This window comes from Ricinus communis, chromosome 10, assembly GCF_019578655.1.
Source record: "Ricinus communis isolate WT05 ecotype wild-type chromosome 10, ASM1957865v1, whole genome shotgun sequence".
NCBI classification, from domain to species: domain Eukaryota; kingdom Viridiplantae; phylum Streptophyta; class Magnoliopsida; order Malpighiales; family Euphorbiaceae; genus Ricinus; species Ricinus communis.
The window spans coordinates 8,704,728-8,716,954 of NC_063265.1; the positions used below are offsets into that span (position 1 = coordinate 8,704,728).

The window sequence follows — 12,227 nt, forward strand, 5'->3', positions numbered from 1 at the left end:
TGTTCTAATAGTTGCTACGATCTGTTTCTGGTGTAATCCAAAAGAGCTAACTCAGCTAATTTAAAGATCCAAAAGAGTAGAAAGACCCCCATGGCAAGAGGCCGCTTGTGTCTTAACTTGAGGATCTGTCCATGCTTTGAGTTTACATCATGAGGATTATGCCATGAACAGCTCTCGGCTTCAATTGGTTAAAATTAAAAAATATAAATATTTATATTATTTTTCTTGATTATTTTTAGTCGGGGTCTTTTCCTCCTACCTTTTGTCTTTGTATTTTTTTCCTTCTTCATTTCTAACTTCTATAAAACAAAAGGTTATATATTTTAGTGTATAATATGAAATTACGCTATTTGAAATACATACATTTAATTAATTTCTTTTTGTAATTTTAAAGATAAAGTAGAAGTGTTTCGATATATATTTTTTTATTCTTATATAGATAATTTTAAAAATAATGATAAGTGAATATCTACAAAAATTTATGCATTTTATAATAATCTGAATGAAACAATTTATAAATAGGTTACATTAAAAATGAAAATGTGAAACTTAGTTATTTATTTATGAAGTAAAATTTAATTACGTTAGAATCAACTAATACAAGAGACATACAATTCAAAAAAGAAGTCCACATGTATGAGCAAATAAATCAAAATCTTAAACCCATATAAAATACAGTGCTTGGTAATAAAATAAAGAGAAACAGACAATCACAGGGATTGATGACCGTTGCACTGCATCTGCGTGCAACGGTCATTTTTTCAAATGACCGTTGCATGGAGTGAGTGCAAGGTTTTTTTTTTTCTATAACTAAATGTTTAGTTTACAAAATAGAAAAAGAAAATCATTAATTTACCCTTATTTTTACGAGATCATTAGTTTACACTTTCTAAGAGTCGCTGACAACTAATTTATAGTGATATTTTAAACATTTTTTTATTGTCTATAAATACTAATTGTGGATTACTATATACTATTATTTATTTACTCATTTGACCAATTAGTAAATTTTAATTTGTTAAAAGCATTTTTTTTTAAATAAAAGAAAAGCATCTATCAAGATTTGGTGGAATGCTATTTTGATGATTCGATAATTTGAAATTCTCATAGTTCACAATTTTATATTTCTAATATAAAACTACCAATATATATTCCTATAAATTATGTGTAAGTGACTAATATAATGGGTAAATTAATAATTTTTTTAATTTTATAAAGTAAACATTTAATTATTAAAAAAAATTGTTGCACATATAATGGTCAATTTTTATATAAAAATAAATATTTTTTATGCGCTTAGATTGACGAAATTTTAAATTGTTTTTTACAGTTCCAAACGAGTTCGAATACAATTTCGAATTTGATTCATTTTAATTTCAACCGGCTAAATTTCGAACCCGTGACTAAACCTATGACACAAGCAAAACTAGTGATTCTTCACTAATTTTAATAGACCAACAATATATATTGACGCATATCGAATGACACAGTAGGAAAGAAAATAACAATTTCAAGAGTTTAATTCCACTAATTCAGGAGATATTTGAAGAGCATGAGGCCAGAATTCGACAGCTGACGAAAAAGTAAATTGATATAGGCAAGATTAACAACCAACTCTACTTGAAAGAATGGCATATGAGCCCCACACGTTAAAAGTGAAGTTTTAGAGTTTAATTGGATTATTTTAAAAGAATTTAGGACCTTAATGAGATATGTTAAACATTTGATATTCCTGTTAGGATAGAAGTCAATAACCTACCTGAATATTTTACTTTATTTTAATATAGCAAAATTATACCCTAAGGAATTTTGAAGTTTCAACATCCTCAAATTGCTTCATCAGCTACTTCAAAACACTTAAAACTTGTGTTTTTATTAGGCAAAAAAGAAAAGAAAAATATTAGGATTTAATACTTCAGCTTAAAGTATATACTTGCCCAAAATTTCTTAACTAAACCCAAAAAGTATTACTTATAACCAGTGTCTTAACCTGGAGATAACAAGTTTCCTGAGAGTAAAGTTTTGAAAGTTGAGAGTTTTAGCAATGAGAATCCTTCATTCCACAAAAACAAAAAAGCAATATGTAATTCTGTTATGCATTTATATACCAATACATATATAGACTGTGTCCATGTCTACTGGGATATCCACTGCAAGCTCTACAATTCCAAAAAGTGACAAGTTTATAACCCAAGAAGCAACTAGTCCAAGTGAAAGTCAAAAAAATCGCTGCCCTTTTGATTGAATACAACAAAGCACCACATCTTGAGTTTGTTTTATTCCACAACTAAAAACCTGGAGTTTCCAAACCTTTCCAGCGTAGCATTACACAAACATCTATGCAAGAAAATCCACAACAGTTTAACCATGATAGAAAATGAAAAGCATGTGGGGGGCTCGATGTTTTTTTTTTTTTTTCCGAGCATACACACAATGTTAAATATTGCTACAATTTGCCAGAACATTCCCTGCAAGAAGGTCCCACTCTTTAACTTGCCAAACCTTCTCAGTTATCTGCAGCACAATATCAGAAGACATGAATCAAGAAAAAGATGGAAATAGCATAGAAATGTATGCATCTTTATTTAAGACTCACCATGTGGTGAACGAGAACTTGGGGTGGACAAATCAGATGAAGCCATGGGAGTGGATATTGAAAGGCGGGTCGTAGAGAATGAGGTTGGATTGGATCTGTCATCTTCAAGGCCTGACCAAGAGTCCCGAGTCTTAGGCCATTCATCCAAGAAGGGTCGAAGAGACTGACCCCCCTGTTTCACAGATTCCCCAGTGCCAAATTCACCACTGAAATATGAACTCTGGGGATAACCGTTCTGCAAAATTGAGTTATCAGTTGATTTTGATACATTGAATGTTGAGACTCTGGATTGCATCAGCGGCCACGCATTCTCGAGCTGTGAGTCCATTTGAACACCCCTATTGCTTCCTGAAGCTTCAGAGAAGAAACTATGCTCACCAACCTCAGACTTAAGTCCTTGAACATACCTGTTTGTGCAGACATTAAGGGAAGTCTTCTTTTAAAAAGTTGAGTTTCATCTAAAAAATTTATATAAAGGCGGTCTATTGGTATTTGTGGATAAAACAACTAATCAAAGAAATAAATTCTAAGAAATGAACAAATCAGGAAGCAAGCAAGGAATATTGCCACATATTGGTATTAAATATCTCATAAAAACTGCAATAGTTTGGATAGCATTAAAGCTGCAATTGTGGTCCTATATATACACAGTAATGACCATATGATGTCTCCACATCAATTTCAGACTTCTTCATCCAAATAATCGAACTGAATACATCCAACATACTCATAATTGATGAGACACAAATTTATTTGTAACCTGTCTAAGTTGTCAGCAAATAGTTTCCACAAAATTAAATGAGACAGACAATTGAAAGAAAATTATTCGTGCCACTGAAGAAGTATAATATCTAGATAAAGTTGTTTACCTTCATAAAAGAAAAATAGTAATAGAAGTCCTTTCCATCACAGAGAGGAAATTTGAAGAATTGCATTAAAAAATCAAGTGGTCAACCAAACAAAAGGACTCAGTAACAGGTAAAATCCTGCCTTTATAATTACATCAGATGCAACCAAGTACACATTATTTTAGGACAGGTTAGAAGCCTTAAAAAGCATATGGCACCAAGGAAGGACAATAGATTATTACAGGAACAAGAAAGGATCCAAAAAGTAATGCCAGACAGTATTTATGGATTCATGGTCTACTTCAATAGAAATTAAAACAACATAATAAACATAACTTCAATAACCACTTTCATGTGGGTATTTAACACTTGCATATTCTTGCCAGCAGACTGAACCAGACAGCAAAGTGCATAAGTTATCCAATCAAACATTATCAGATCTGGTGACCAAACAACGATTAAACAGCTTTTAGACAACTACATTACAAAACTACTTTTCAGTGGCTTGTCTACACAAGCTTTACAGAAATTATGTCTACAAAAGGATAACGCAAAAGAGTGGGAGAAAGCTTTCACTTGACATCCTCAATAGAGTTTCTAGATCTCAAGTATCTCAAACACAAATAGAGCAGCTACAATGACTTCCATATACCAATTCACAAAAGCAGCTTGAGGAATTTAATGGTAAAAAGATAAGCGAACACGTGGAGGGAATAAGAGCAGATAAAAGTAGAGAATAACAGGTATGAGACAACAATATGTGGGTACCATAATAGCTTATACAGCAGTAACATGCTGCAATAAGATATTTGAGAGAGTAGAAGAAACAGTCATCTTTAACACCGGATATTTTGGAATGAAAAAATCAGAGTTTTCTTGAAAAGATTTCAAACAGTTACTCCTTCCAACATAAACTCTCTGCAAAAGAACTAGTTAGCCCACCTTCTTCATTTTTACATTTCAGGAAGGTGCTACTAATTTGCACACTCGGGACAATTCAGAATGCTAGTCAGAGTTCTAGAACAAATTTAACATGATAATCAGAAAGTGACAAAGCAGAGATGAGAGACTGAAGAAAAGACTGAAAACAACCTATGCAAACACAACAAATATTGACAACTGTCATCAAGGACATCAGGGCCCATAACCTGAACCAACAGAATATTGAAATGTACCAGCAATACAACCACTACCCCAGATTGCATAGTCTCTCCTATAATTCCTATGGCTTACGGCCCAACAAAGACTATAATTGGACACAGTTAAACAGTAAAAGACTTCCAAGATTTACTGCAAAGAGCATCATGTCTAGCACAAAGTAAAAAAGGAGCAGAACCTAAGGAGTAACAACATAATCATATATACATATTTCACATCTATAAATAGTAAGCAATAAGCCTTCAATCATCAAGTACAAGTAAAATTTTTTGCAGGCACACCTAGGATGCCCCAATATTAATAATAATAAACTAAATTCTGCAGAGTTTACTATAGAAACACCAACAACCAGGCAGAAACTGACACTTCCATATTTTCTGAAAATTGCAGCCAATCCTAGCACTAATAAACCAATTACCCCAGTAGATCTACCCTTTTCGTCTCTCTGTCCTTTCCTTTAGACAGAAACTGAAGAGAGTTGGTAACTGTAAGACCTTGGTGTGCTGAAGACAATTCCAAATGGCTGTCAGATCTATATCTGAAGATAATCCCTAATGACTGTCAGAGTTCTCACATAACTACCCCAGAGATAACAAAATGCATAGTGCCCGAATAAAAGAGAAAGACTGACAAACGAATACATTCTGCTGTGACACTATGGAGTTCCACCCAGTCATAGACACCAGGGCCCAGAACTCGGAGGCTAACAGAAACTTGGACATTCTTCGTAGCATTTCCACTACTCATATGACAATAGTCCTGAATCTACCTTTTACTCCATGACGATTGGATGTGATGTATTTAACAACTGAAATTGAACGTTTTAATTTTATCGACTTCAGTTTAAAGTTTATTGTTGTTTTTTACTAACTATTTAATTATAACAACCAATCATGCCAAATAGCCTTACGAGTTTCATAGGATAGTTTTCTTCTCTTGATTGATCATGTTTTAAATTCCTGCCCACCCGCGCACCCCCCCTCCCCAATTTTCTCATTTATAGCCTATCCAGGCAGCCAAAATAGTAAAACACCTACATGTATACATACAAGAAGCAATACCTGTAATCTTTGCTCGGGATTCCATATGGAATGGAGTCCATGCTATAGTGGGATTGGTTTGTTCCAGAACCAGTGCCCTGGAGATTACCAAAGGCATGCAAAGGAAGGCTCTGGAAGCTTCCAGTCGTGCTGCTGCTTCCAGTAACAGTCAGTGATGTCACAGTGGATGATGACTGTGTCATGGTTTGTGATTCCACAGGCTTTCTTGAACGGTTGCGGCCACGGTGCATGTGGCGCTCACAATACTTAGAGTCCGGGTATGCATCTTTGGAGCACCTCCACTTCTTGCCATCGGTCCTCCTGCATCTTCCCGGCTCCGGGTCAACCTTCTTCCCATAAAAGGAGCAATAACCCACTGCAAAATTATGCTGAAGTGTGATACTACGTAAAGAAAGCAATTCAATGGCAATAGTAAGAAGAATATGAGATATAGACAGTCACCTTTCTATATAACACATAGCATCAGCAAAAATAAGATTACGATACTTCATTATAGTAAGAACAGGATAACTTTATAATCAACAGTCTCAGACTACTGTGTCAACAAAAACTACAGCAGAAGTTTAGTGCACTTCATCCTCAAAAATTAAAAATATCACATGGATAAGGAATCACAGCAGCTAAAAGCATCTTGTAACATCAGCAATTAATAGACCCAGAAGGGGGAGGGGAACAAGATTGTCAAATGCTTGGAATAGAGAATAAAATCTTGGCCTCTATCCACAAATCAAAGAAAAGAATGAATCCAGGGCAAGCAAATCTTCGTGGCAAGAAAATTTGTTTGAAAACGTTATTACAAAACTATCTGGGCACTGATACTTTTCTCACAAAAAGTTTGCAAAAGTGCCAAAATATCCAGTCTTTGTCCCTGAAAAGCTGATTTTATTGATCAAGTAATACCTAAATCATGAACCCTATTTATCATTCAGAGCCAAAGAATTTCTTGTGTACAAAAAGGTCGCTCTTATTTGTCTACTGAAAGTGAAGGACAATCCAAAAACAACTTTCTATCATCTATTCCTAATTATCAACTAAAAAGGAAAAGCTTAAAATCGACTGAAAAAGAAAAGGGAAAGGAACTATTTCTGTCGAACTTCTATCTATTTCATGTCTATATCTACTTAATCAAATAAAGAACAACCCAGCAAAAACAAGCAAGCTTACAAAAGAAAAGCTTTTTCCGATAGGCAAGATAGATTGATACTAAAAAGCACAAATATTATCAATAAAAAAAAACCATGATTTGTTCTTAAAGTAAATAAGAGAGAGAAATAGAGAAACTTGCTGCAAGATTCCCAAATCAAATCAAGCATGAAAAATCCTATCCGATGTCTAAAAAAAAAAAAGAAATAGACACAGAGAGAGAGAGAGAGAGAGAGAGAGAGAGAGAGCAAAGACACAAACTTATTCACAAGTGAATACAAAAATAGATATAAATGAAAAAGCTAGCTTTTACCAGTAGGATGGTGGAAGAATCTATGAGAAATGGACTCAAAACTCTTCTGAATGGGGAGCACAAGATCATGTGGCACAGGTAAACCTGCCATCATGTACTTAAAAATCAAAGCTTGATGTTCCAATTCTTGCCACTGTGAAACTGTGAATGGAGAAGACCTCATTGACAAAACCCCTCCTGTTCCCCCCATCACACCTCCCCCTGCCCCACCACCACCACCACCACCCGCACCACCCGCACCAACACCAACATCAACACCACCACTCCTATTCATCTCCACCACCCACCACCAGAAAAAAACAATAAATACTATTACTTTCTACTACTATTGACTATATTATCACAATCTATTGACTAACCAGATGCTTAAACAAGGACTGAGACATGGAGGCGAGAGATGGGACACAGATCAGCCTGTGTCTTGGCCATTTAGTAATTTTGTATTAGGCTTGTGTGTATATATGTATGCGTATTGTGTGTGTGTGTGTGTGTGCGTGTGTCACAGTCTTAGTCTGTGTTGTGTTGGGAAAAGGGGGCAGTGTCTCTGAAGAGGGGATCCTCAAGGCCAAGTTTGGTCTGATTTTATTGGAGGAAAGGTATTTGTATTAATAAAGTCATCAAACTAATTATTGGGTTTATGTTGTTAATACTAAACCAAAGATTTTTTAATTTCATTCCTTTTTGTTAAGAAAAAATGAAAATAGAAAAAAAAAAAAAAAAAGTTCTTAATTTTTTTTAATTATTTTTAAGTGTTTGTACTTTGCCTTCTTCTTTTTTTTCCTGGCAGAATGTGGGTTTTAATGGTTATGGACCCACCATAAGTTCAAGTGGTTGGCAAAGGCCTATAATCTTCCTGGTATTGTACTATGGGATAATTACATATACTGTAGGGTTTTCCCTATTCCTATGTTTTTTAAAATAATAGTTTTTTTATTCCTTAACCAAGAGTGTGAAGTATTAAAAAAAAATAGCAGTTCAAGTATTAATGAAAATCTAGTAAAGAAAATATCAATGCAATTTATATTAACTGTTACTTTTATTTTATATAGTCAATTGATTTTCAAAACTTAAAGATATTTCTTGATATATAATATACATAATATCTCAGTGTGTTCAGAATGTTGATCCATCTTATATAATCTTATCTTATGAATAAGTAATAAAAATTACTTTATGAAACAGTATAAATATGAGCAATGGAGAATATTATTTTTCGAAATGTAAGAGATAAGATGCAGAATAAGCAAATGTGGGGAGGTATTTTGTAATTACCTCTTGTACTAACGTTTGCCTTCAGTTCCAATTATTCTGTTTTCTATTTTTTGAGCTAAAAATTGCATATCTTCAACATTTAAGCTTGTCTGTTATGTGGTGGGATTTGAGTTTTGATTAAGCTTAATTGGACCATAAAAAAAATATATATATATATATAACCAAATTATCAAGTTGAATATATAACTCTTGAGTCAGTGTTTTCTCATCTGTTAAAATTATATTCAGCATGTTATAAATTAATTCTAAATTATTTATAAATTGGCTTGATAGAGTCATATTCTAGATAAATATATAAATATTTCTTATTCTTTTAGATATATTTCAACTGGGTCAGGTCTAAAATCAAGATTTATATTCAACCTATTTTATTTTCCTTAGAAATAATTTCACAATTCCAAAAGTGAAGCTAATCCTACTGGACAAAAAGTTATTGATAGAAAGATGAAATTTAAGGGGATATTTTAGCTTCATGTATAGTTTCTTTCATGAATTACAAAAATTTGTGAATTCAAAATTATTAGTCCTTTTTTTCTCAAAAAAAGAAGAAGAAAGAAACACTATCAATCCTTGCATTTTGGAAAAGAAAAAAGAAAAGGAGAACATGGGAAGCAGTTTAGTAGTTTGAGCTTGGAATATTAGATTTGTATTGAGCTTTGAGTTATATAGTGCACAACAGACTTTCCCTCCACAAGCCCCTATTACATGTACCTTCCATAAATTCAATTTTCAGTACAGTACTATTTTGGACTATAATACTTAGATTTAGGACACCCAAACCACTGATGCAATGATGCCATTTACTTGCTTTCTTCGCACGATTGTTAACAGTAATTGATATTTTTATTTATTAATTTCAGTCTTTTCTTTAACTAATTATCGGCCGATATTAATAGAAATTTATTATTTTTCTAAAGAAATATATAAACAAAAATGGCTATCAAACTATATGTGGTCCGGCTATATTTATTGGACCTCCGATAAATAAAAGGCAAAAATATAAAAGTAAAAAACCAGAGGGAAATATTTGACATGCCCTAATTGGCAAAGGAATGACAGCGATGGATCCGCAACACACACAGATACTTGTTAGGACAGTAATTGTAATGTTAATGGAACTTTTGTTACGTTTTCAACCTGTCGGCTAGGCACAAATACAGGTGCATTTTCACAAATGATAACAGATACTTCTGTCAATTTGATCAAGAATGAATCTTTTACATTGAGGCTGATAGATCTTTTTTTCCTTTTAACCGTGGAATTAAGATCTTGTTGGAATGGTAGACATTACCAGAGATTAAAAGTACAGATATTAGCATAAATCAAATCTAGCACAACTAAGAATATAGACAGTAAATACAAAATCCAATCAAGGATTTAGATGTGGGTACAATTTGGGATAAGTAATGTAGATTCAAGTTTTTATTTTAGTATAACTTCTATCTAGAGACAAATATAAATGTATTAATTTCTACGAATTTAAAAATAAATATAAACTTTTTACTAAAATTGCTTCTCAAACGCTTATAGTATAATTTATTTTACAAATTGTTTGTGTATACATTTCATACAAAAACGTTATTTAATAAAAGACAATAAGAAAATATAATTCAATAATAATTTCATTTATAAAGACATAAATCACATCCAAACACTAAGCTATTGTTTTCAGTCTTTTATAACTTTAATTGTATCACAAATTCAGGACATTATTCCACCTTTTAACAAGAAAATCTATTCGTGCGGCTCTTAGATCGAAGTCAGTCGATTTGAATATATATTTAAATCGAATTTGAATAAATTAATAAATGAGTCGGAATTTGAATTAAACACGAAAGAACTGTTTAGTTTGTTTAACACCCTTAGGTGATAATAACTGCAGATAATAGGCTGGGCAGAATCAGGGCCCATGGGCCCAAAAAAGAAAAGTAAAAGTTACTTTTAAGAATTCTAATATCATAAGGAATTGGGAACCGCTAGAAGCCGGTAAAACAGGTAGAAAGTCACCCGGTTGGTTGCCGGAATGCAGGTGACATATTGGGCGTGGGGTCCTTGATGAAAGATTGGCGAAAATGTAAAAATAAATAAAGAAAGAAAGAAAGATTGGGAGGGGGGGTCCATCAAGTTTTTTTTCCTACTTTTGGGGTTTTGTATCATTATTGTGTGGGTCTATCGGACTTAAAACCTATTCATAATAATCCATGGACCACCCACCATCTTTTCTTTTTTCCCTTCAATTTTTACACCACAATTTAGCCTAACATTTCCCTTCCCTCATTCCTTTATTCTAACACTAAAACTCCAAAACAAAAAAAAATGAAAATAATTATCAAATATCTATTAAAAAGAACCACAGTGAAATTAGGTGAATTCTAAAGTACCGTATTTTTCTTCTGTTCCCATATCTTATATATGCTCTCAATAATTTACAGTCATCGGTGAAATTCCGTCTGTCTAAAATATAAACATGGCTCATAACACAGTCTCAGAAAAATTCCTTCTAGAGTCCTTTATAAGCCAAAAAAATAAAAAATAATTCAATTAATACTCTCTTAGATATCAAATTGTTACGGGAGTATACTTTCATCTTATTTTCTTTTTGTATTATTAAGTGAACAAAACATTATGTACCATTTAAAAATATTTTAGACATTAGTCTAATTATTTTAGGTTATGTGTAATTTATAATAAACAATTTCTACAGGGGAAAAGAAAAAACAAGTGTACCATAAGAAGTATATGCTGCCTTTTTTGAAGAAACAGGTACTTACAGTATATGATGCTATGATACATTAAGATATGAGAAAAGTATAGTTTGATGCTTCTTGTAACGAACTTTGGATCCTTTCCAAATAATATCTCAGATTTCAAGTGCAGCTTTTATTTATTTATTTATTTGTTTTGGTGCAAATCGAGTCAAATTCTTGCATCATCATTTGTCTTGTTACACATCATCCTTCTTCTTTAAATTTCTACGTTATTACGCATAATAATTATATTGGTTGAGTTATATATTATTATTCATTATTAATATAAATATTATATTTTATATATAATAACACGAATTGAATGAAATTGATATCTGTTTGTTTATGAATAGAGTAGGAGACCAAGCCTATTTATTATTGATATTATTGCAACTAATTGTTTATTTAATAGCTGTGTAACCTATTATTATTATTTATAATTTTAAGTTTTAATATAATCTTTTTTTTTTGCTTCATGATTTAGACAGAATCTTATTTATCTTGTTGAGTTTAAACTTTATGGATAGAGATCCAAATAAGAAACTATAATATTTAAGTTAATAAACAATTTTTTTTACATAATCAAATTCTTAATATTTAAAGATTTTTCATATAATTATAAAATAATAATTAAAAATAAAATAATAAAATTTTGTTAGCCTAATAGATTTTCTTAAAATAATTTTAAAATAGTATAATTATTATTATAATAAATTATTTAATAGCAAAATTGTTACATCTGAATAGGCCAAATTATTTCCCCCCACTTATAGAAAAATTTATCAAATAGATCCGGTCTATTACGTCATTTATTTATAAATCAAATAAATTATAAAATAGTATATAATATTTTTCTAATATTGTATTTATACTTATTTATTACTAGTGAAATTTAAGTAGTTTGTTATTTTTGGCAGAAATCACCTCATTCATCTCTTTCATCTTTTTTTTTTTTTTTTTTAAGAAGAGATCTTTAGACTTTTTTCTTTTAAGGGTATTTTATATTTCCCACTCCCTCCATCTTAAGATTTATTCTCCATATTTCACTCCTATAACCTCAATATTGATGATTTCCGGTGGTTCTCATTG

The 12,227-nt window shown here is 31.8% G+C and overlaps 1 protein-coding gene across 1 annotated transcript; it reads right to left on the reverse strand.

The window, feature by feature from the left end:
• Nucleotides 1–2,211: 2,211 nt before the first annotated feature.
• LOC8280521 (growth-regulating factor 4) lies at nucleotides 2,212–7,687 on the reverse strand. The gene is made up of 4 exons (XM_048369950.1): nucleotides 7,120–7,687; nucleotides 5,664–6,018; nucleotides 2,597–3,003; nucleotides 2,212–2,514 (listed from the first exon to the last, which is right to left on the reverse strand). The coding sequence occupies exons 1-4, from the start codon at nucleotides 7,391–7,393 to the stop codon at nucleotides 2,507–2,509; spliced, it is 1,044 nt and encodes a 347-aa protein (XP_048225907.1). The 5' UTR covers nucleotides 7,394–7,687; the 3' UTR covers nucleotides 2,212–2,506.
• Between the last annotated feature and the right edge of the window lie 4,540 nt (nucleotides 7,688–12,227).

Bases quoted from the DNA above. Each gene is read 5' to 3' on its own strand.
- LOC8280521 (XM_048369950.1), bottom strand. From the start codon at position 7,393: ATGAATAGGAGTGGTGGTGTTGATGTTGGTGTTGGTGCGGGTGGTGCG. The intron at 6,019-7,119 runs GTAAAAGCTAGC...ATAATTTTGCAG, and splicing joins ATTCTTCCACCATCCTACTG to TGGGTTATTGCTCCTTTTAT. The intron at 3,004-5,663 runs GTATTGCTTCTT...CTGCACAAACAG, and splicing joins ATCCCGAGCAAAGATTACAG to GTATGTTCAAGGACTTAAGT.